General features: G+C 48.4%; 1 protein-coding gene across 2 annotated transcripts in view; it reads left to right on the forward strand.

Moving 5' to 3' along the window:
- Positions 1 to 25795, forward strand: part of Znf423 (zinc finger protein 423) — a 299483-nt gene that overhangs the window by 82050 nt on the left and 191638 nt on the right. For both annotated transcript variants that reach the window (XM_085843729.1, XM_029480964.2), the window contains exon 3: positions 18679 to 18879. In XM_085843729.1, the coding sequence (XP_085699855.1) occupies positions 18679 to 18879 (201 nt within the window). The remainder of the gene's footprint in view (positions 1 to 18678; positions 18880 to 25795) is intronic.

Below are 25795 nucleotides of genomic sequence, written 5' to 3' on the forward strand. Positions count from 1 at the left end.
CGTACCAGGTTACCTGCCTCAGTGCCACCTTCTAAGTGATGTGGCTGCCTGGGTTTAGGGGCCACAGACTGGGGAGAGATGCTGCCCTACAGTCCAGCTTTCTCTTGGGGTTTGCTTTGGGAGAGAGCTTGGGGGGTGGGGCTGAGGTTCCGAGGTGAGCTGCTCTCTGCAGTTGCTGTCTCCTTGCTCTGAGACTCTGTCCTTGCCCTGATGCTTATCCTTTCTGGCCACAGGGATCTCTTAGCTGGTCTTTCTTCTAGGACTACGATTTAGGTATTTCTGAGTTTAAAGATGATGGTCCCATGTTGCCCTGGGAGAGATGGCCCCTCCTCCATTGCCCAGCACAGGAGCCAGGCTGGATGGTACTGCTCCTTTGAGAATCAGAGGCAGTCAACACACAGGTGGTGGTGTATTTATCCTGAGACCTGGCTAACTTAGAGGGCGCTGAGTAGAATTTAATCTTTGAGAAACAAGAACACTTTTCTGCTGTGGTCCTGGTGGACCTGGGACCCAGTTTTGTGAAGAACTGCATCTGTGTTCAAACCTGTGGCTCTGTGGTATCGAAGTGCTTGCCTGTAAGATTCAGTCATGTTCAATAATTTCAAAGGTATGGAGATTCCTAAACAATCTGATTGTATGAGATCACCACTGACCCACCTGGAGTCCAGAGTCTACATTCTCTGGTTCAGGTGCAGACGCAGCCATTCCCAGCTCAGTCTCAAGGGGCTTCCCAGCTTTCTGACTCAGGATCTGCCAGCATTCCCATGTTGCAGACATAGCTCTCCCTACGCTGCTTGGACATGCGGGCCCCCTCTCAGCTCCTAAACTTGATCTCACCTCCATCTCCTCTGCTTCTTTGTACTGGGATTACAGGTGAACACCACCGTGGGCTAACTAAACATTACTTTTTATTTGAAGTGGAAGTTGAGACAAGGCTTTGCTGTGTAGTTTAGGCATGATGCAACTCACTAGACAGCTAAGGCTGGCCTTAAACTTGAAGCAATCTTCCTGCCTTGGCCTCCCAGAGTGACTGGATCACAGGCATGCACCACCATGGTGTAGCTGAATATTTTTTTTTTTTAAGATTTTGTTTTTTGTTTTTTGTTTTGTTTATTTGTTTTTTGAATATATATATGTCTCTGATCTCCTTCAAAATGGTTGTGTTTCTCTGTTAACATGTCTGTCCCTGTTCTTCCCCACTAGAGGGTGAACCTGGAAGACGATCCATCCTTCTTCCTGGAGATCTGAGGATTATGGAGTTGTAGGATATAAGATGCTGGGTCCTCATATTTCTCCATCCCCTCCTGGATGAAATCATGATGCTGGCCAGGATTCCTTCTGCTCCTGACCACCAGTTTCTCTGTGATTCAGCACTGGTCAGCAGTTAGCAGTGGGGAAGGGAGGTCCCTATATGGGAAGACCAAGTCCCACCTCTTCTCCCATCTGAGTTTCTGGGACAGAATGTTGGGGCTTCTCAAGACCCTCTTAGCTTGAGCCCTGGAGTGCAGGGATGACTTGGGATTTCATGGTTAGGTGATAGTTATGAAACCAAAGATGTTTCATATCTTTTGAACCTGGTTTGTACCTCTTGATGTTAGAGCCAGAATCCCTGAAGTGGAAATTGTCCATTTTTTTTTTTTTTTTTTACTGGAACTTTCCAAGTGTGAAGATGAGGCCCGTAGTGACTTGCTGGGACAGAAGCACAGTGTGGTGTATGCTCTTAGGTGTGTGCAGGATCACATATGAGTAACAGACTTCGGGGCCACCAGACACAGTTTTAGGCTGAAGGAATTGGTCTCTTCTAAGTCACCTACTTTCTATCACATGGGCTTTTGTCTTTTGTGTGCATGGAACAGAGAGACATGTTCTGAAAGATAAGCAGAGATGCCTCTGCTGGGAACCTTGGCAGCTTTCCCTCCAGGTGACGCTGATGTAGTGGGCCTCTGAACCATGGGTGCACCAGAGAGTTTCCTTAGCTTAGAGTCTCCTGGTTGGACCCATTTGCAAAACTAGGAAAGCGCCTCTGGAGGACAAATCTCAGTCCTTGCCAGTGTATCACTACACTTGCTCATGCTTAGCTATGAGTTGCAGACCCGTGCCATCTTGTTCTGGACGAAGCTTTCACGGTGAAGAGGTGAGCACAGCACAGGGCCGAGTGGATCAAAGCATAGAGCGCTACAGATCACTGTGAAGTGCACCATCTCATTTGGAACAGTGATTTCAGCTCCTGTCTTCAACCTTGGGACAGGGTGGATGAGGTCTTGTGCCACAGTGTGGTCCCAGACCACAACCTTTGGGTGTTGAGATTTTTGTGATTCGTGTGGTATTTTCTGTATTAGTTGTATATTTGATATCCATCACAGTTATCTTTGTAATCAGAACAAGAGGGAATCTGTTTCCTTCTTCCCCCTTCCCCCCTACCCCATCCTCCTCCTCTTCTTGGTGGGGAAAAAGAAATAAAGAAACAGTTTGGGGAAAAAGCTAGATATGACCAGAAGCTGGCCTGATGGACTGCCTGTAACAAGCCACAGTGGGTGTGTGCACACTTGTTGGGAGTATGTGTAAACTCTTTATTAGTGCAGGGGTTTCTGGGCTGTGTCCTCCCAGGTAGGAGTCCCTGTGTCTATTGTAGCTGAGAGGTCTTGTGGGACCTCCCTTCTGGAACCTTCTTTTTATGGGTCTTGGTGCTACTGGGTGCTCCCAGGGGCTTGGCTGGAGCGACTCACCGCTGCCTCCTTTCTTTCACGCCATAAGAACAGCTGGTGGCACCTGGACTCTGTGGTAACTGAGCTCTCTATATGGGAAGTTGCAGGACATACGGTTTTGCTCTAGCCTGTACTTCTATGTTCGCTCTTTTATACCTAGGATGGCGACCCTGAAGGTGCTCAGACCCTTGTATCCTGGGAAAGACTTCAGCACAGAAGAAGCACCTGTTTCTTGTGGGGGTTGAACATTATCATTCTCTAGTGCTGGTCTCAGTTTCCACAATGCTGTATGTAGTACATATTTGGTAGGGTGTGCTGCTGCAGCGGACACCCGTCAGGAAGCCTCCTTCCCTTCCCTTCCTCTCCCTGCTTTGTTGGAAAGATTTGCAGCAACTGCTCTGAACTCTGACCCTGGCTACATCTTGCCTGTAGCAAGCGATCATGTGACGTCACCCGGTGTGATTTCTTAGCAACGGTTGCTTTTGGCTGGCCAGGCATGGCTGTGCTCCTGTGGAGTGGGTTGGAGTAATTTTCTCCATTCGATGTGTGATCGTGGAAGGAGGCCAGGATGCATTTTAGGCAGTGCCTGGCTCCGTCTTGAATTAGACTGTTTCCATTCTCATCTCCCCAAAGGTGCTTCCCGTGCACAGTCAGGACTCACAAGCGCAGCCTGCCCACAGGAGGGGCAGAAAATTGGTGAGAAGTCAGGGCTGGAGCATTCTTTCCCCGGTACAGAAGTACAAAAATCTACATTTATTTAGAAATGACTCGCTTGGGCCAGCAAAATGGCTCAGGGGGTAAAGGCGCTTGCCAAAGCTTGATGACCCGAGTTCAATTCCCAGAATCTGCATGGTGGGAGAAGAGAACTAACTCCTGCAGGTTGTTCTCTGACCTCCGCATGTATTAATGTGGCCAGCGTGCAAGCAAGCGTGCATGTGCATGCACACACACACACCACACACACTCTCTCTCTGTCTCTCTCACACACACACAATTTTAAAAACCAAGTAAAAATGACTAACTTGATACTGTCCACCTGCTCTAAATTATCATGGTGCCAATGGCTGTAATTCCTCCCATTCCATGTTCACTCGGTTACTCAGAGCTGGCATTTGTGCCTGATGACTGCATGCGTGCTGTTTGAGGCACTGGGCATACTAAAGTGACAGGGGCAGGGTCCTGTTCTGGTAGAACCAGAGATTTTGGTACCGTTTCATTTTTCCTGTTGAAAGCCCTCTCATTTTTCTGCTCCTTCCTTGCCCACTTGCACTACCCTGGACAGAGGGAGGAAGTAGAACACTCACAGATCCTTCTGTAGGTGTGGGGCACCACCGCTGGCTGCATTGTGAGCATGCTGTGTGCACTGCGCATGCACGATCTTGGGCCATAGCCGTACACTGAGTTGGCTGTGTTTTTCCCCCCAGAGTCTTTTCCACCTGAAACCCCAAGCTTCCATTGTGATTTTCAAATTGACACCCCCTCCCATCCATTCTTTTTTCTTTTCTTTTTTAAATTAGCATTTAAAACTTCAGTAGCTCAGCAGTACTGTTTATTTAAGTGAACTATTTCACATGTAAGAAAGGGAATAAGGGCCATCCAGGAAGACCTTCATACACCTCGCTCACACACCCGCAGAGCTCTGAAGGGCTCTCCGTTCCTGTGGAAGGGTTGACATCCATCACTTCTGTGCCTGTCTTCCATCTTGAATGTGGGTAAAATATAACTCAATGTTGTTGCTGGTCACACTTTAGAAACATCGTAAATTTGCGATATCAGTCTATGCACGCAGTTTGCAAGTCTGTGTTGGTGCGTTGTATGTAAGGGAGCCTTATCTTTTGCCACCCATTGTTTTTCTCTCAGCTTACGTTTGCAAGATCTGTGGTGATCCTTATAGCCCTGTTTCATTAATATTAATTGCTATGTGGCTTCTACTTGTAAATATACCAGGGAGGAGCAACTTCAGGGTGGGTGAGCCTCTGCTGAGCGGCCTCAGCAAGTACCTGTCGCCTTGGAAGCAATGCTGGCTGGGAACATTGAGAAGCCCACACTTGCATTTTATTCTGATTTTCAAAGGCAATAACCTTCAGCAGGGTCCTTTTTAGACATGTGGAAACTGAGGCTTGGCAACTCTAAGCAGATTCCCTGAGATACACGGGGACCTCAACCCCCTGTTCTTTAATCGCTTCTTCCCAGCATGGAGGCCCCAGTGGCTTCTTTCGGCATCTAGAATAGGTCCTGAGAACAAGCCTGGGACAGAAACAGGTATGATGGAAATTCACTCACTTAATATTATAAAAGAGCCTTGAAGTTGGGGAATAAAGTTGGGGAAATGGAAGCTTAGCCAGGGGAAACGTTTATGGCTCACGGACATGCCGAGAGTTCGGCACAGTGCTCACCCAGCAGCCGGGCCTCTCCTGTGCTAACTTCTCTTCTTTTTAGGGAAGAGAAATTTCCTTACCCCTACTGGAGCTCCATGGCTGCTCGCACTTTCTGTGGACTGATACTGGGCTATGGTCTGTCTCCTTAGCTGCACCCCCATAGGTTCCCTGCAGAGTGACCTCTCCTGCCTTTGATGCAAATTCCTGCACTTTCCAGATAATATTCTGGGCTCTTCTTAACACGAGGGGGGTCAGCCAAGCTGTAGCTCGGCAATTTATAATTCTTGAAAATTCTGTTTGGTGACATGAGTTAGCATTTAATAGACACCCTGCCACCTCCTCTTTCCCTATTGTGACAAGCTCCTGGCAGAATCCTTTTGAGACTCAAGGTAATTGCACCACGCTGCGAAAAGGGAAGACCGTGTTGCGCTCGAGTGCGTCTCAAAAAACGTCTCCACAATAGACAGTCAGGTACGAGTTTGCTGGGCTTCAAGGTAATGATTTAAACTTAATTTGACCCTTGATGAGGGAGCCAGTGTTTCCGGTCAGATGCAGTCTTTGGTTTGGGCTTGCCTGCCATGCCTTCAGCAGCAACAAAAATAATTCCTTGGTAACAAGTGCCTTTCTGAGGATGTCTGCTGCTGACAGCTAATATAGAATTATTGCCCCTGAATGCATTTCTGTAATTACTTCCCAGAGATCTGTCTTTGTGTTAGAAGACATTTCGCACTTTAGTAACGTAAGTGTTTGGGGAGGGTACGAACAATAATTATGCACAGTCTTTCCATGAAAATAAACCTAAAAAAAAATTTTAAGAGCTAATGCTAAAACTGGTTAGAGTCAGGGAGGAATTTAGTTTGAATTTGATTCGTGTGTGCTTATTCCAAGTATAATAATCTTTCCTGTATGGAAACTTTTTCTTTCCTTTAAACAAAAGCAATAATGACACAAAGAGCCTCCTTTCTAATTTTTGAGCCACACTGAAGCTGAAAACTGATTAAAAGTGACAAGTTGCTCAAGACTGCATAAAGGAGCGTCATTACGGAGCCCTGATAGGAGACGTTTGTGGTAATGGAAAATGAAATGATTCACAGTGTGTTCAATAAAAAATTAGCAGCATTTAATAAAAGGGTTCTGCCTCATGTTGACTAAAGAGCATCAGGAGCAGTTTGGAATATGAGTTAAGTGACGGTTTGAGGATGAGCCTGGAGGGTGATCGGGGTGCCGTGTGCGTGTGTGTGTGTGTGTGTGTGTGTGTGTGTGTGTGTGTTCATAAGGATCATTTTCACACTGAACCTTGGGTGGAGACAGCCAAACTCCAGGGTGCATCTGGAAGCTTCCTCTGTGCTGCCCACTTGACTTCTGACCTATGGCTAATCTGAAGTCTCTGCTCTTCTTGTGTGGTTATGTAGATCCGTGGAGTTGAGGCCAGCATGCAGAACCCCTCCATCTGTCCATCCCGCCAGGAAAATTGTGTGAATTGGAGACCTCTAAGTGCTCTTGCTGGTGAAGGTGCTAGCAGGCTGCTGGTTTTGCTCCAAGGGTTGCTGTAGGAATCTAGGTCTCAGACTCTGAACGTCTTATAGCCCACTTGTGAGACCCCAAACACTCTCTTGGGGGCTGGAATAAAACAGGCGGAAATACAACAGACCTTAGCAAGCAGATGGGTTAAGCTGTGCTGAGAACCTATGGTTTTTTTTTCCTGGAAGAAACCTACTGCTGGTCAAGGTCCCTGGAGGTAGACTGGAGTTGCCCTGCTCAGGGGTAACTGGTCTGGACTGGATGGGACCTGGCATTCAGAAGTATGCTGCCACTGGGTTTCCTCATGTGGGCAAAAGCACCCAGCAGACCTGCTTTTCTCCATGAGACCTGTGGTTTCTGGGATGTGGCATCCACCAGACCCTGTGGTCAGTCACTAGTTAATCTTCAAAATTCTTACACGATCTTTGCTTTGTGGCTGGAGGAGAGGAAACTCCTGGTCTCCCAGAGCTGCACAAAAGCTAGGCTGAAGGCTCCGAGTTGGAGGGTCATTGGTAGGGAATGTTTCTGATATTTGGGTTCCTTGGAGCCTGGTCTATGGGTCTCTAGTATCAGAGATCACTTGCATCTGGGCAGAGGCAGAATAAGGGGCCTCTTCATGGCTCTGTTCCCACTGTCTTATCCTCCCCAAGGCTCTGTTTTTATACAGACCCATGACTGGATCTATTTGTTTGGTTGTTTTTGTTCTTTTGTTTTTTTGTTTTTTAGCTGTGCTATGGATGAAACTCAAGGACAAGGCAAGTACACTACCACTGAGCTATACCCCAACAGGGTCATTGCCTTCACAGTGGAATGGGTCTCTTCTGGAGTAGTTCACTTGTTCATTTCAGTCTACTTCCCCTCCCTCCCTCCTCCATCCTTACCTCCCTCCCTTCCTTCCTTCTCTTTTCTTTCTTGAGACAGGGCCTCATTATGTACCTTTGGCTGGTCTTGAATCTCTATGTAGACCAGGGTGACCTTGAACTCACAGAGATCCTCCTACCTTCCTGCCTCCTGAGTGCTGTGCCATCATACTTGGTTCACAAGTCTTTTTTTGGAGCACCTACTGTGTACCAGATCTTATGCTGGATGCTAAAGGGCAAGCGAGGCTGGTTCAACAAACTGCGGTGATCAATAGCAGGAGGTGTATTTAACAAGTGCCCACTGTACTTGGTACATGGAAGCATGGGGGCAGGCAGGAAGCAAGGTGTAGGACTGACTTAGGGTGGTCCTGGCTGGCGAGGCAGAGTTGGCCTGGTGGACCCCTGAGCTTTTGGAAAGTGCTCTTCGGAGCCCTTTCGGAGGATGGCAGAAGCAGGAATTCCCTCCTGGGTGGGAAGTTGTTCCCCACAGTCCATGCCTTAGCTTCTAGATGGTCCCACTGAGGACTAGCGCAGTACACAGTACCCAGAAACCACAGTAACTTGGTTTTTTGCTTGCTTGTGTGAACTCTCATTCTCAAGCTTCTGTAGTCTGGCGTGGGTTCTGGTTAGAGAAAGGCAGACTCCTTCACTCTCCCTGTTCTCTCATGGGGCTCGGGGCTCTACTGCACCCACCACAAAGGGGTGATTTTTGCCTCAGCATCGTGGCCTTGAGTTCTATACCAGGATCTGGAGCAATTAGGAGAGCCAGGCCTGGCCCTAGCCACAAATCAGCTGGATTGATCTAGCTCCCATGGGGTCCTGAACGAACTCCCTCTTCCCCTGTCCACCTCTGGCCTGCCTGGAGATGTCACCCGGCAGCTCTGGGAGGGCAGAATGGTTACCATTTCAGGAGGTCGCTAGCAAGTCACAGTGTGCAATTTTCATAGTTCCAGGGTGGCTTTGTCCTCCAGTTCTTCGCCACTGCACGTGGTGAGATTGGTTCTATTAAGGTTGTGTGGCTCGGAGGACTGTCACTGTTAACTACTTAATGGAAACCATTTATTTTTTTTTCCTTTTCAGCAAGAACATTTGGATGGCTGTTCTCCTTTATGTCTCCTCCCCTCCTTTCCTCCACACCACCTGCCCTGTTGCTTCCCACTCCTACCACACCTATCTCAAGTGCCCTTGTGCAGGTGTGCTGGGGGCAGAGGAAGCTGTCATGTCCCTGTGTCTTTGTGGGATGGACTCCATGCTTAAACAGCTGGGTTGAGAGAGGGTGCTTTCCCCTAATTTATAGACAATCAGCAAGAACAAAGTGCTTGTTTAAATGTCGGCTTTTTCATAGTACAGAGCTGCAGCTTGGTTCTGTGGGTGCTTGCTTGCAGTGCCTCAAACCGTGGCTAGGATCTAGTAGGTATTCAGTAAATGTTGGTGGGGTGCAGATATGAAGTTTTGGGCCTGATAGGGTTGTTCCTTGGAGGAAGCTTGCTGCTGTCCAGGGCCTGGTTGGTATAAACTGGAGTCATGCCAGCAAGAGCTCATGGCCTGACCAGGCCAGGATATTATCCCTGTGTTCAGAGTTAGGATACAGGCTCAGCAGTGGGAGTAATCCTGATTACAGTGTCCAAAGAAAGGACATTGTCATACTTCTCAGCTGTCCTCTTCATCTAAGCAGGGCCTCACTGAGCAGATGGGCCTGGATGTGAGAGCCCCTGGCTGGTCCTGAGGACTATACCATGGAAGAGACTCCCTGCTGAGCTCTAGGCCAAATCCAGTCTTCCAAAGTCTTTTCTCCTCCCAACCTGCAGAGTCTCTCTGTGTAGCCCTCACAGTCCTATAGACCAGGCTGGCCTTGAACTCAGAGATCTGCCTGCCTCCCACATAATGGAATTAAAGGCATGCACCACCAAGCCCAGCTCATATTGTTTCTTTAAATTTAATGTTAACACATAAAAATCCAGAGATGTAGGGCCAGCAAGATGGTTTAGTGGGTAAGAGCATGTACAACCAGGCCTGACAACCTGGGTTTGATCTCTGGAGCCCAGGTGGCAGAAAGGAGGAGAGAAGACTCCTCTAAGTTGTCATATGACCTCCACATATGTGCTGTGACATGCATAGGAAGTAGTACATGGACAAACACAAAATTTAAAATTAATTAGTTTAATTTTTAAATTTCCAGAGATTTTTACATAAAAATAAAGACTTCATCCTTTAAGGACCAAAAAAAAAAAAAAAAAAAAGCTACCGAGGGAGGCTGTGCTGGGCATCACTTTCCACAGGGTGATAACTATCTCAGGAGTGCCCTGTGTGTGCAGTTTGTGTGATACTAGATATATGCTTCACTTGGTATCTGAGTGGCTTAGTATTTACCCTGGTCTGAGCTACATGGCTTTCTGTATAATCAGTCCAATGGTGACATCTCTTTTAATGGGCTATAGATTACAGGATAAAGATGTTCAGGTTTGTTTTGTTTTCTTCTTGTCAACTTGACACAATTGGGGTTATCTGGGAAGAGAAACTTGAGTTGATAAGGTGCCTTCATTAGACTGGCCTGTAGACATGTCTGTGGGCCATTTTCTTCATTAATGATTTGATGTGGAAGGGCCCAGCATACTGTGGGTGGTGCCATCCCTGGGCAAATGACTCTGGGCTGTATAAGAAAGCAAGCTAAGCCAGACAGTAAGTAGCACTCCTGCATGGCTTCTGCATCAGCTCCTGCCTTGAGTTCCTCCCCTGACTCTTCTCAGTGATGGACTGTGACACTGTAAGCCTTTGTTCCCCAAGTGGCCTTTGGTTGTGGTGCCTAATTGCTGCCACAGACATCGAGCTGGGGCACAAGATGGAAGGCGTGAAGGAAGGAGGAAACCTTGACTACCACAGGGTTAGCCATTTTGGGTTGCAAGTTCCAGAATATCTCATGGATGAAGATATGTTCTCTGGAAAGTTCTGGTCATCTCCAGGGTCAGCTGGAGTGCTGGGTTGAGTCAGTTTCTCATGGACAGCCGAGACAGTGCATCTAGCAAGGTTCATGTAGTGCAGCCTAACCCTGACTGATTTGACTTCCATCCATGAACCCACTAACTGGGGGCCACAGTTCCTTCCTTAAGAGGCAGAACATGGGCAGTGAGTTGTGTGTCAAAATATTTGCCAAAAGCCCTGCTGTCAAGAGTGCCTTAGACTGACTATTAAGTCCTAGTTTGTACTGGAAATGTTGTAAATATAGAGATAAATAATGGCTACCTCAGAACTGGGGGTCCACAATGGGTGCACAAACAATTGTGCTAATTGGGATGGAGGCTCTTGGCCCTGTTTGGCCTATGCCTGTGTCTCAGGGACTTGCAGGTCCACCAGCGCAGGCTGGGTCAAAAACGTTCTCTTTGCAGGCACGGCCCAGGCAGATATGGATGGAACTAAGTCCCAGCACCAAAGTTCCGAAAGTGCTTCTTGCCTTGTGGACTTCCTTGAAGAAGCACACAGGCTGTTAGGATGGAGAATAGATTTGTTACTTAGGAGAACTTGCCTCCAATAAACAAGGAAATGGCACGTTTCCCCCTCAGCCGCAGTCGGGGACAAGGAGAAGAAAGGTGAAGTGTGTGAGGTAGATGCTGGCCCCGGGCAGACTCAAGTCACATGGCAAGCTTGTTTAGGGAGGAGGGCATTTGTAACTGGCTCAGTCACTCAAATCTCCTTTCTGGGCTAAGTGAGGTTTACTGGGGGCTGTGTTTGTTCTACATGGATATTTTTGTGCCTTGATCTTCGCATCCTTCTTCATCCTTAGGAACACACAAAGCCTCCCTTGCTGTATGAGGTCTTTAACCCTTGCCAGGGTTGTCATGTTGTGTGTGTTGGGTTTGACTCACAGCACCGATAAGCCGGAAGCCACGAACCATTTTCTCACAACACACAGTGGAGGTACGGGCTTCGTATTTATCAATTAATAAATTAAAGATTTACATTCGGGAGGCAGAGGCAGGCGGATTTCTGAGTTCGAGGCCAGCCTGGTCTACAAAGTGAGTTCCAGGACAGCCAGGGCTACAGAGAAACCCTGTCTCGAAAAACCAAAAAACAAAACAATTAAAGATTTAAATGAGCTTCAAGGGCAGGAGAGTGATCTGTCCAAAGTTTCCACTGCCTAAATGGTGGGTGTTTTTTTTTTTTTTTTCCAGACAGGGTTTCTCAGTATAGCCCAGGCTGTCCTGGAACTCACTTTGTAGACCAGAAATCCACCTGCATTAAGGGTGTGCACCACCATTGCCCAGCAGGGGTGTGGATTTGAACTGAGGCATGATGGCTCTTGTCCTCCCTTCCCTTGCCAAGACTCCTGAACTGTTGCGTGCATTGTTATTTAAATGACTGCCAATGTCCAGTGACATCAGCCATCAGGCTGTGCCTGGTGTCTTGATGTTTCCCAGCCAGTGGGCTCTCAGCCCTTAGATGTCCCTGGAACTCAGCACTGGGTGGTTCTACTGTCCTCAGAGGTGGAGAGCGAAGGTTCACATCCAGGTCTGGTTGTGAGAAGAGATAAGAAGGGAGACCTAGTTGACTGCCTGGCTGACTGCTGACTTGAACCCTCTCCTAATTCTTGGTCCCCTTCCCCCAACTCCCCTTAGAACTCCACCAGGCTCATGTACTTATTAGTGGGTGGAGCTAAGCTGCTCTTACATCCTTCTGTGGCTGTCCATTTAGCGACTGTTGCTCTCTGCTTGCTGTGGCAGGAACAGATGCTGTAGGTCCCACTCAGGGCCTTGTGGGTACAGCAAGAACTAGAGGTTCAGATGAAGGACACTTCTGAAGTCATTGTAGCAGGGGTCGTCTAAAGCTGACTGTGTAACCCATATTTCAGCTCCACTTTCCCTTCTACTACCTCCACTACCCGCTCACTCCTTTGCCCACATGTTTAATAAGTGTCTTGTGTGTGTGTGTGTGTGTGTCAGGCTAACTGTGGGCTTTGAGACCACCAAGATAAACAGGGCTAGGAAGTACACTTAACTTGTAGCAAACATGTATATATTATGCCTGGCATAAACTGGGCACTCAGGAGGCATTTGTGGGCGAAGGATGAGTGAATGAAGTTGTGTGATTGCTGGCACTGATACATTCTCTCTAGCTCTGCCACTGGGATATTACAGTCTCCTGCCTTCATTACATGGTGCTCAGCCCTGACCCTGCTAGCGCCAATCGGCCCTGCTTGCTTGGTCCCTGATTGCTCCAGCCCAGAGATTTATTTATTATTATAAATAAGTACACTGTAGCTGTCTTCAGATGCGCCAGAAGAGGGCATCAGATATCATTATGGGTGGTTGCTGGGATTTGAACTCAGGACCTTTGGAAGAGCAGTCGTTGGTTGCTCTTACTCCCTGAGCCATCTCACCAGCCCCTTCTCCATGGTTCCTGAAGGTTCTCAGAGTACTCTGTACCTGCAAGCTGATTCTGCAGTTTCTCCTGGGGAGAGAGGAGGCCCACATCCGGGTGCAGTGCATTGGCCGGGACCTGGACAGAGGGTTTTCAGTCACTGGCGATTCCTGCTGAGTCTGTCTCAGCCGCCCTCCTTGCTGAGGAGCCCAGCAGCCCCAGGTCAGGAGCCCAGCAGGTCTTCCAGACCCACAGTGCCAGACTTTCCCCTGCTGTCTCTCAGCACTGGGCAAGCACAGCTGTTTCCCACCCGGCCCTTCCTCAGGTATCACCCCCTCCCCCCACACACACTCCTTCAATGTCCTGTGCAGTGGTTAGGTGGGGATCTGGAATCCAGAGCTGTCTTTTCTGGGTGCTCCTAATGTAGTTTGCTTCTCTGTCTGAAACTTGGGGTTGCCATGGTATCTGGGCATCAAGTTACCATGTCAAGGAAACCTTGGGCAGAGGATCCCAAGATTGCCCTTGCTGGGGAGGCTAGGCCACCTTCTTCTACCTTTGACAAATTGTTGAATCCTCCCTGCCACTTCTTGGGCGGTGTGGTGCTTCCTTCAGACTGGAGTCCTCCTCACACTGTCACCCTGAGGAGGACTGTGGCTTGGTGGGTTAAAGGAACTACCTTCCTCCTGAGAATCAGGGTGTGTCATGGCCTCTGTTACCAGAGACCTCCAGTCCACATCTTTGGGTTCATGGGTTGTGTTTCATAGGGTGGAGTGGCTTGGTGGGTGTGTGCAAGAAGCCAGTGTCAAGTGTGACAGGGAAGGCTCTCTGAACAGACAGGCTGGATGCTTTGAGATCAGCAATATTTGAGTTCTTCAACTTAAAAGATGACATCTTGCAGGACAGTGGTGGCGCATGCCTTTAATCCCAGCACTTGGGAGGCAGAGGCAGGCGGATTTCTGAGTTCGAGGCCAGCCTGGTCTACAGAGTGAGTTCCAGGACAGCCAGGGCTACACAGAGAAACCCTGTCTCAAAAAACAAAAACAAAAACAAAAACAAAAACAAAAAAAGATGACATCTTTGTGTGGTCCCACTTAATACCATCTGCTAAACGGTGCTGTGATGTCTGTTTTCTTTACATCCCAACTCTTGTAGGTAGAGACTTGCTTCTTTGAAACCAATTCGTTTTCCCTCATGCTCAGCACTTACTGAGTGCCCATCATGTGCTGTTTGCATTAAAGGCTGGGGGATGGTACCAAGCAGAGATAGCCGCAGCCAGGGCCATAGCCATGCCAAGCCACGCCCACACCCACCCCTAGTGGCTGATGGGCAAGCTCCGCCCAGTTACTACAGCTTGTCAAGGCACTGGTGCTCAGCACTTTAGAGTGACTGACAATTGTCATTTCTCCCTATTCTGTGCACTTATTGGGCTTTGGTGGCAGGTTTTCTTGGTGTTTCTGGAGTGACAGCTGTGTGGTGGCCAGAGCTACAGCTGTCCGAAGTCTATCAGGGTTGGAAGTCTGAACTGGTATATTCCCATGGCTGGTGGTTGGTACTAGAGGCTGGGAGTTAAGCGTAAGCTGTGCTAACCTTGGGCTTCTCACAGTCTGGCAGCTTCGTTCCCAGTGGGAGTATCCCAGGAGACCTACTGGGAAGCTCCAAGCTCTTCCTCCTAGCCTCAGAATCTCTGTGCATCAATTCTGTTGTGTTCTTTTGGTTAGGGGCTTGTCAAGGCTGCCAGCCTAGGATGGCTGTGGAGGGGAAGTAGGTCCTTCTTGATGGGTGCAGGGTCAAGGACTTACTGCAGAGAGACAGGTGGAATGAGAACTATTTTGGTGTCTTTAGATAATGCAGACTGCCACAGTGAATTGAGAGAGAAAGAGCAAACTGGTCCACACGAGCAGCTTTTGTACCAAGTGCTCTCAGCAAGGGACAGGGTGGGCAGGGGGCCTGGGTCTGTGCAGGGAGTTTATGTTAGGTGCGTGAGAGGAAAGGACATCTTGGCTGCTAAGGAGCAGGAAGTATTAGGTCACGGAACTTTCAAGGCCTATGTGGCCATTCAGGCCCTCCAGATGGCTTTGATGGCTGTACACAGTCCCCCACACTTGACTGGTGGTTTCTTGTTTCTGCTGTGGGTGGACAGTGTGGTGGCCCCACCCCTTCCCTTCTGGCCTTGACTAACCCTGTTTCCATTACTTAGAATGGGGACATGGTGGCGACTGCTCAGAGCACTCCCCAGTTGGCTCTGCATGGAAAGTGCCGGGCATCCCACAAAGCTTCAGCTAATGCCAGCTTCTGTCTTGATGGCTTCCTGGGCAAAACCCAAGAAAGCATCAACCTGTGAGCTGTCTGTGCTGGAACGTGAGGCCTGGGAAGTAGAGGCAGGTGTCAATTTGGATTGAGAAGGCGGTGTTTTCTGGCTCATTTGGTTTCCCGTCCCACACATGTGGCCACAAGGGAGTAATGCCAAGGGAGTCAAGTCCTTGTAGCTTGAACAAGGGTTTCCCCTTGTTGGCTTCAGTTGCTGTTGATGGCATCTGGGAGAAGTGGAGTGGCTGGGAGGGAAAGGAACTGGCTAATAGCTTTGTTCATAAGCCCAGAGGCCTTGACAGAGGAGAAACCAGCAGGCTGCCTTTTCCCAGCTTGCTGAGTGCTGTATGGAGAGGTGGCTCAGTAATAAAGAGCACTGGCTGCTGTTCCAGAGGTCCTGAGTTCAATTCCCAGCAGCCAAATGGTAGTTCACAATCGTCTGTAATGGGATCTGATGCCCTCTTCTGGTGTGCAGGTGTACATGCAGACGGAGCACCCAAATACATAAAACTAATAAATAAATCTTTAAAATGACAAAAAGAAAAGAGACTTTTCATTCTTTTTCCCCTTCTCCTAAGATTCTAGTGCTGCTGAATAGGAAAGTAGGGTTCTTTTCTCCTCTTCCTCTTCCTCCTCCTCTTCCTCCTCTTCTTCTCCTCCTCTTCTTCTTCTCCTTCTCCCTCCTCCCTCCTTCCTTCCCTTCTTTTGTTGTTGTTGTTGTTTTTTGAGACAGAGTCTGTGTAGCCCTGGATATCCTTGAACTTACTTTGTAGACCAGGCTAGGCTGGCCTCAAACTCAGAAATCTGCCTGTCTCTGCCTCCTGAGTGCACCACCACCTCCTTTCTTGGAAGGAGCCTCTACAGAGTGTGTCCTGCCCAGGGTCAGAGGGGCTGTTGTTGTTGCAGGGTCCTTGGGTGCTGGGTCTTAAGGCAAAGCCTCTTGCTCAGAGCTTGGGTTGTCTGGCAGTCTTCCTTCAGCTTTCCTTGGAGGTCAGGCTGGAAGAGTTTTCACTCTGGGAGGCTGGATCTGTGAGGTCTGGGCGGGCCTGCATTTACCCTGAGCTGGCTTCTGCATCTGCCCCTTTGACTCTTTCTTTCTTTTGCCCCCTTTTGCACAGCAACCCTGTCGTCCCATTAGCAGCCAGACATAGAGGAGGTGACAGTTTCTTAAGACAGCTTTATACTCTTGGACGCCTTTATGGGTTTTTGCCTTATAAAAACTGAGGGCTGACATTCTGATTTATGTACTCCCAAGTCAACAGGATGCACCAGATTTAAAGAGATCAAATGAAATGTAGTGTTTGTGGTTCCAATTGTGGATTTGCTGAGCTATTACAGCTAAAATTGCCAAGTAAATATGGCAAAAAAAAAACAAGGGGTAATTTAAATATGTCTATTAAACTGTGTGTTAAGTAAAGCAGCAAAGGCTTGGTGCGGAGTGTAACTTACTATCTAGAGAGTTGGTAGAGCAGATAATGCTGGAATTATGGCTCTTTTAAATCCTCTACAGAAGGTTTTCTTTGTTTTTGTTTTTAAATTAAGGAAAGGGAGAGTGAACTGGAGTTTCAGAGAGCTGTGCTTGCCCGTGTACGTACGCTGTGTGGTGATGATGATTTCAGAGGCTCTGAATGCTATGTTTTATTTCTTCACTTTCTGTTTCTCACATCGCCGTTGCTGCTGTGGGTCAGATTCCCTGAGATAAATATGCTTTTAATGGGATTTCTGTATTGCCGGGAGTTGGCTTGTTCTGGTAATAAAAGAACCTAAAAATTGTACATCCCTTAATTGGTAAGAAGAGAGATGTTTTGATGGGCCACAAATGGAAGCATTGATTTTTACTGCCTCTGCCGTGCGTCCTACGCTCTCTCCTGCCTTGGAAGGCGGCAGCTGGCTCTCCAATGAGCTGATTTGTGTTCCCAGGTTCTTGATGCTGGGGGCTTGGAAATGTGTGTTCTTTGCAGACAGGAGAAATAGAGCCCTTATAACATCATCTGTTTCTAAATTGAAATATTTATGGGTCTGTGCTTTTGCACCTCAAATTGAGTGGGTTCTTAGCTTCGGGTCTCTCTGATGCTTTGGTGACTGACCCTGGGGAATGTAAAGGTTGCCTGCTAAGCCTTCTTTTTTTGTTACAGTTATGTGTGTGCAGGCACACACACACATACACATGCATGTAGTTGTTGTGTGCATATATATTTGCATAAATACATTTATACATGGCAGTGGCCTGTTTTGGTGACTTAGGTCAGTGCTGCCAGTTTCTGGCCCGTGTTTTAGGACAATTGTGTATAGAAAGGGACAGCATACACTTTGGTTTTCCAACCCAAGGTTCTCTGTATTAAGCAGGCATGGTCAATCAAACCACTGAGCTTTATGAGGGTTCTCTGTATTAAGCAGGCATGCTCAATTAAACCACTCAGCTTTATGAGGGTTACTGACGTGTCGTACGTTTACCGTGTTATTTTGTCTTTCTAGGTGTTGATTTACAAGTTCTGTTAATTGCTAAGATTGAGACTATTCTCTGTCCCCACAGATGTGTGGGGATATCAGGAAATGGAGGGTGCTGCCATGTTACCCCCTCCCCTTTCTGGATATGGGAAGGCCCTACTTTGAAATGGGACTCACAGAGCTGTCCCTCTCTGCGAGATGCTGCTGCACATGACCTGAGCTCCTTTATCATGCTCTGGGGTGTGAGGCTGTGAAATGGGGCTGTGCACTCAGAGTTGTGGGTTTGCTCAGCATATGCATGCAGGGTTTCTCCTCCACAGGCTCACTGCCTAGAGTTAAGTCCAGAGCAGTTGTTAATCTTACAGAAACCGCTACCACCGTCCAAGCCTGGTGTTTACTGTCTGGGTGGCTCCCTGGTCACCAGGAATGGCTGGCTCTGGTCAGGCGTTCTGTTGTCTTTGCTTTCTTTTGTTGAGTCAGGGCTTCTGCCCAGGCCTTGTCTTCATTAGGTAGCTCCGTTTAGCCTTGACCTGGGAATTTTCTAATGCTGAGATTGCTGGCATGTGCCACCATGGCTATCTCCATTCGAGTTTTGGATTTAACCATCCTGGGCTTGTCATCTTCATTTCCTTTCCTTTTTTTCCCCAGAGACAGGGCATTTGCAGGGACCTGGGAGATGTGTTGTGTAGCTGAGAGGTTCCTGTTCTAAACTGCAGGAGGACTTTAGGGGAAACTGGGTGGGCTAGGTGCAGCTGTGGGGGCTACAAAGGGGTATGCAGTAGAACTGGATTTTTCAGAAACAAATGCTAAAGCCTTCTCACTTCCGTGATGGGTCACAACCCCCAGCAGCCATGCATAGAGGGAAGATGACAGGAAGTCCTCCTAGAAGATTTGTGCCACGAATTAAAGAATCTAGTTGAGAATTACTGCGCCACATGCTACAGCCCCCTTCCCCCCAATATATTAATATGCTGAGAGGTGTTGAGAATAATGGACCCCAGGAGGTAGAGTAATTAAATGTATCGTAATAAATACTGGGTGATTCTTTTAAAACCCCTTTCCCGAGACCCTGTCGGCTGATGTGGACTGTATTCTTCCTGTTGGCAGGAGGCCTGGAAGGAGAGCCAGAGTGTGATCGGAAAACCAGCCGTGCGCTGGAAGACAGGAACAGCGTGACAAGTCAAGAGGAGAGAAATGAGGACGATGAAGACGTGGAAGATGAGTCAATTTACACCTGCGATCACTGTCAGCAGGACTTCGAGTCTCTGGCAGACCTGACGGACCACCGGGCCCACCGCTGTCCTGGAGGTAATGCTAAATAGCGCCGGGATTCTGACAGGTGGTTACACGGATAATTGGACATAGCAACAGCTTGAAGCCTCAAGTGAGATTAAAGAATTAATAATGTAATTTTACAGTTAATGTCATTTTATTGTGGTGTCTTGGGTACCCTGTATCCTCTTTTAAATAAAATTAAAAATAAAAGCCACAGCTTCCTGCAGGCAGAAATTAGGTAGAGGTACCCTGTCCCTGCCTTACCCTACTCCACAGTGTATGGGGTTTAAGAGGGTGAGCCCGTACCCCAGATTTATAGGAAGCCTTTTGGAAACCTAGCAATTAAGAGGTTGTTAGTGCAAAGTTAAGCAGCTTAAGTGTGGAAAGCCATGCTAAGCAGTGAGCTTCAAGGAAGGGCTTGTGGAGGGATGGGGACATTTCAGAGATCAAGGCTAACCTGTGCAATGGAGACCCAGGTCTGCCTCTGGGCTTGAGTAAGGGAAGTGCTAGAGGTAATGGCAGCTCTATTCTGAAGGCATCCAACACTTTGAAGGGTATGCTAGGGCATGATGTCATGAGGAGTCACTTATGGCTCAGTACGTGCTCCCCCCGCCTCCCCCCCCCGGGGTGGGTGTGGCTGGGAACACACACTGGGGTGTGCCAGCCACACCACAGAGGCACATGCACTTCTGGGCTCTTTTCACAACCCTGCATTTCATCATGGTCATCAGTCAAATCCTTTGGATGCTAGTTTTGGGAAAATGGCCTCTAGATCTCAGGTCTGTTTTCTAACGCCCTGGAGACTGTCACCCACGTGGGGTCACATTTATTGACAGGAAGCAGCTTGAAACTCAAACCTCTTGCTCACCTTGTCCTGAAAGGCCCTTAGGTACGGTTGGGCCTCTGCTTAGACGCATTTCCCATCTCAGCAGATCCCCAGGAAGGGACCCTATCCATCATGTACATCTCTTCCCGTTAGCTCTCAGCATCAATTTGAACCTCAGGCCCGGCTATCACACTCTTAACAATGCTAGTGTTTCTGTGTGGAGAAGAAATCACAAGACTCTGGAGCAGAGGCTGGGAGAGGCAGGCACCGGAGCTGAGGTCTATATACAAATAAGAGTCAGCAGCTAACTGCTTCAGCTGGCGACCTCCAGCAGGGTGAACTCTGCAGCCGTGTGTTCGCGGGGTGCCCAGCATTGGTATTGATGTTCGTGGTGCCTACCATAGCCCTGCCTGCTTCCTAACAGGACCCCACTAACGACCTCCATTGGGATGTGATATGTGATATCTAGGAACACCCCCAAAACCTGGAGCATTGGAAGGGAGTTAGAGTGTGAGTAGTGACCTTGCTTAATAGCATCCTGGAGAAATTCATTATCACCCTGGCTGAGCTTCCCTAACGGGGCTGAGACGTGTGCAGGACTCTCCCTAGGACTAGTAGGATCTCTGAAATGAACCACTGGAAATTGTTTGGGCCTTAACCCCAAACCCTTCCCTACCTGGGGTTTGCCACACAACACACTCCAGTTGCTTCCTGCATTGCAGACTGTCATTATGTGGACCACGGAGCCTTTCATTCTGAGGTACGCTGGTGTCCAGGCCAGTTCACTGGCTATTCACTTTACCAACTTGGTTCTCTGCACTGATTGAGCTTTGGCATAAAGATGTCATGGGGAACTTGGTTCTACTTTTGTGTTAAAAAATGCGATTAAAAATGCAATTGCAGTAGCACACGCCTTTGATCCCAGCACTTGGGAGGCAGAGGCAGGCAGAACTCTGAGTTTGAGGCCAGCCTGGTCCACAGAGCGAGTTCCAGGACAGCCAGGCTTACACAGAGAAACCCTGACTCAAAAACACAGAACAAACACACAAAAACAAACAAGACGCAGTAGTAGCTCAGTTTCCCTGGCTGGGCTCACCATTGATCAGCTGATAGGCCTCACCAGCCCTCCTTCCTACTGGATTCTGTGTAGAAGGTGATGCTAGTATGTCTACTCTGGGGAAAGATATCCCAGAGAGGCAGCCCATGCTAGTGAGTCTGGCAGCTACAGGGCTCTGCTGAGTGACGATCCTGTTAAAAAGATAGTCTTATGCTCAGTCTTATCTGAAACAATAACCACAACAACAGCAACAACAACCCTCAGTGTCTAGTTGATTCTCCCACTTGGCACTTAGCACTGAGCACACACATGTCAAGTGTAGGGATTTCTCCCCACCAGCAGCCAGCCTGCTGAGCAGTAGACTCCGATCTAATCCAGCCGTGACACTGCCTGTTTAGAGATAGCCATGGATGATCTGGATCGAGGGCTCAGGTTTGGCACCGGTCTTCCACTTTCGATAGGGAATCACAAGCTTTGGCTGTGCCCTGTGTTTCTAACCAAGAAGCTAAACTGGGATCCTGTACTCCCTTACACTGGATTTGAACAGTTTGCTATAGTGGCTCAGAGAACTCAAGGAAACACTTCCTGTAAATACCAGCTTACTCTAAAAGCTGTTCTAGAGAATGTAAACAGAGCTGTGGAGTGGGGTGTCGGGAAGGAGCCCAGAGCTTCCTGCCCTTTGCCCACCACCCTCCTAAATACCTGTGCTCATCTTTACCAAACTCTTGAGCCCTGGCTTCCTGGGGTTTCATGGTGGCTCATTGTCTCATCAACCTGCTTAGGTTATTGGCCATTGGCCATTGATTGGTGTTCTCTCTAGCCCCTTCCTTCCTCGAGGGAGAGAGGGAAGGAACACAGTACATTCAGAGGCTGTTGGATGCAAAGCTCTTCCCGATGTTGAGAATTTGGGGGCCAAGGGCAATACCACCTGTCTTTCCTGATGTCCACTGTCTTCCCCAACCCCCCAAATGTAGAAGCCGGTGCTGCTGGGATATGGAGAAAGGGGAGCCCATCTATGAAGCTGGCATGGCATGGCAGGAGTAGAGGTTCTGATGGGTACCTTCGTGGGAAGTGGGAGTGGTTTTTAAAAATCACATTTCTGTGGCAGGGCATGGTGGCACATGCCTTTAATCCTAGCACTCAAAAGGCAGAGGCAGATGGATCTCTGTGAGTTCAGGACCAGCCTGGTCTACAAGGCAAGTCTAGGACAGCCAGGACTCTATTATACCCCATCTTGGGAAAAAAAAAGTGTGTGTGTGTGTGTGTGTGTGTGTGCACGTGCATGTGAAGGCCAGTGCTCAACCTGGGTTGTCATTTCTCATCTGCCTCCTTTTTTTTTTTTTTTTTTTTTTTTTTTAAATGACAGGGTCTTTCACTGGCACCTGATTTTTGCTGTTTAGGCTATGGTAACTTGATGGCCAATGAGTGCCGCAGATCCACCTGCCTCTGCCTTCTGAGCTCTGGGATCACAAGCATGTGTTGCCACACCCAGCCTTTTGATGGAGTGCTAGGGATTAAACTGAGTTCCTTGAGTTTTCATGGCAAGAACTTTAACCTCTGAGCTACTGCCCCAGGGTGAGGGCTGGGTAGTCGTGAGTGTAGTTTATTTAAAACTTCCTGGGCAATGGGACCTGTGTTAGTCAGGTTTTCTTTGCTATGACCAAACACCAGAGGAACACAGGTTAAATGAGGAAGGGCTTAGTCTGGATCCCAGTTTCAAAGATTTCAGTCCTTGCTCATCTGGCTCTGTTGTTTCTGGACCATCATGAGACAGAACATCATGGGAGAAGAAGTCTATTCATCTCTGCAGCCAGAAAGAAGGCAAGTGTGGGGATGGGGGGCCGAAGAAGGGAGGAAGGAGAGAAAATGTATATACTGGGCATGGTATATCCTTTCAGGGCACCCCCCGCCCCCAGTGATTCATGTTCCAGAATTAACCCCATCCCTCAATAATTCTTTTTTTTTTTTTTTTGAGACAGGGTTTCTCTGTATAGCCCTGGCTGTCCTGGAATTCACTTTGTAGACCAGGCTGGCCTCAAACTCAGAAATCCACCTGCCTCTGCCTCCTGAGTGCTGGAATTAAAGGTGTGCGCCACCACGCCCAGCTCAATAATTCTATTATATGATCAGCTCATCAGAGTCCTCATAATCACTTCTCCAAACCCCATTAGCTGGCAACCCAGACCCCAGCACAAGAGCCTTCAGGGGACACCTATGATCCATAACAGGACCTCTGGACTCTTCTATCTGAAGCATCTGGGAGTAGAGGTGGAGGGGGCAGTGCTTGGCTTCTTCAGCATGGGAGGGAAGAGTTGCGGGGATTGGGGACCATCCCAGGTGACAGGGTGGGTTGCATTCTGGGAAGGGGAGCTCTCTGTGTTAAGGATGACCCCACCCGGCAACTAGACCTCTCCTGGGGAATCCTCATTTCTGGTCAGTGACTCAGAAGATGTCATTGTTCCTTGGCAGGAGTGGCCATGTTTGGCCCATCTGTTTGTTGAAGCATGAACTTAAGAGAAAGTTCTGTCCGCCCCCTGCCCTAATACACAGAGGGCATGTGCATTTCTAGGCTGTGAGAAGACAAAGAAAACTCTAATGTCCTCTGTCTGCTCTAACGCCCCTTGTCTTTGCTTCTCACCAGCAAAGGGGTAGCAGAGGTCTATCTCCATGCTCGGGGTTATAAGCGTACACCAAGAATCAACAGTATTGCCTGGGTAGCCTTTAACTTTTGTTTCTGGGTAGAGTCTCATGTCACTGTGCAGTGTCTATTTGGGGGTAGGTGAGAGAGTGGGGTTCTTGCTTCCACATAGTAGTGTTCAAGGGGAGGAAGCTCAGGTGGCTGGGACAGGGTCGACATCCTGTGAACAGGGTGAGTCTCTACAGTGTTGACTTGGCAGTGTGCTGGCCTTTTGTGCCTAGTAGAGATGTGATGTATGGGCACCCTGTTAGGAGATGTCATGCATTTGATGGCCCTTTAAGTTGTGACTTCTGGAAAATCTCCACGAATTCAGGCTCTGCTGTCATGGAACACTGGAACAGGAAGAGGGCTGAGATTTACTCCAACACTATTTGTGATGTGATGTTCTCTGGCCATGAAAGTGCTAGGAATGGTTGTAGCAGGAGCTGGGGGACTCCAGTGACTTCAGAAAGTGTCTCTGGGCACTGCCTGGGGCCCTGCAGGAGCAGGTTCCATTTGGCCAGGGGCAGCTTCCAATGTTTATGTGCCATTGAAGCTGATCACTGTGGACCTTTCGTCTAGATTCAGATGGAATCTTTTATCATTTTCTGGCACCAGGGCTACCTTGTGAGGCTAGTCTGTGATTTCAGCTGACCGTTGCTTTGGCCTAATTGAATGAGGCTGCCCTCCCGAGGATGCTGGGTGCTCTATCTATGCCATTGTAACGTTTTAAAACTGACTTTCCCAGTGATTCTTCTGATAGTGCCCGAAGCTGGCTGTCAATCCCGCCCTGCAACAATCTCAACTCCCAAGCTGAGCTCCTGATGGCTTTTTAGAGGTAGTAGCCTCTTTGCTAAAGGGACAGCTGGTATATCTGGCTTTTCATTACAGGGAAGGGCAGGCAGGTGCAGTCTCTGTAGAAAGACCATGGGGTCTAATATGAGGCTGTAGGGACATGCTCCATGCAATAGACAAAGCCCGCAGGACGGGTGCCAACCTGAGCCTGATTTCTTCCCTTGCGCTGCCGGCCTCTCATCTCTGACTTTGTTCAGGCTACATGACAGCTGAAGAGAGGCAGGACTGGGCCCATCATGCCCCTGGTACCCAGAGTGAAAAATAAGCAAATATTTCTTTCCCATATAGTATGGACTATTTGTCTCCTACCACTCTGCACATATTTAGCTCTTACTGCATGCAGGGTCCCGTGAGACTGCCTGAAACATAGCCCCTACCACCTTCCCTGATTGCTCTCTGTAACCATATAACTGTGGTCCACCCCTGTCAGTTTCTGTAAGGAGCCTGTAATGGTATTCACCATTTACTGTCCATGTCCCCCATTAAGTTTCAGGAGGACAAGAGACACATTGGTTGTGCTCCATTATATTTCAATCCAGCACCTGGCAGACAGAGGTATTTAATATATGATTGCTGAATGAATTAATGAATGAATGCTCTCCATGTAGTCTCCACAACAATCCTAGCAAGAGGCAGGAGTTTTCCCACTCACTCCCAATTTATACACCAGGTAAACTGAGGCTCAGAGTTGAAGGAGCTTACCCAGAATAATAAATATTGAAAGAACAGGAGACCAATGAGGTCTGACTTGTTTGTTGCAAGAACACAGGCTGTAGAGTTCCAAATCCAACTGTAGACACAGCTTTCCTAAAGGCCCAACCACAAAAACACAAGTGGAGACAATGTTTAAAAAGCTATGTTCTTGGGTTATTATTATTGTGTCTTCCTGGGGACCCAAGACTATTCCCAGCCCCTCTGAAAGGCCAGCCATTCTTTTCTGATGAAGGTGAGATATGGCCATAGCAGAAGCCAAGGGGAAAGTTAATTAGGCCCTGGTTTGTTCAGTTGTAGCCAGAGTGACCTGTGGGTCCCAATTACAGGTCTGGGGCTGCACAAAAACTGGCACCTCTGTTGGCCTTATTCCTTCTGCCACTGGCCAGGGCTCAGCTTTGTGTGCCAGCTTAGGCCTCTTTCTTACTCTAACAGCATTGGGGTCCCCCCCTGCACTAACAGCTTGGGGCATCCCACATACTGGCTCCGTTGGGTAATACAGAGAAGAGTTGAAGCCAGCCAGTGGGCAGTGTGCTGCCAAACACACAGGTGTCGGGTGTTACTTTCTTCCAACTGTGAGGAACTGACACTGCCGGTGCAGAAGGCCTTGGGGGCTTGAGCACAGCCTCTTGCATCGGGAGCTTCCCTGTGTACAGACACTGTCTGGTTAAAGAACAGAGCAGGGAGTGATATTAGCTACTTCTATTAGTATAGAAGCCAGAGACACAAACCCAGTGAAATGGCATACATATGTGTGGGGGTGGGGCAAACAGAAAAGTCTGACTACTGAACATCGAAAGAAAGAAAGAAAGAAAGAAAGAGA

Source organism: Mus caroli, unplaced genomic scaffold (genome assembly GCF_978045245.1).
Source record: "Mus caroli unplaced genomic scaffold, Mus_caroli_1 scaffold_10, whole genome shotgun sequence".
Taxonomy (NCBI): Eukaryota; Metazoa; Chordata; class Mammalia; order Rodentia; family Muridae; genus Mus; species Mus caroli.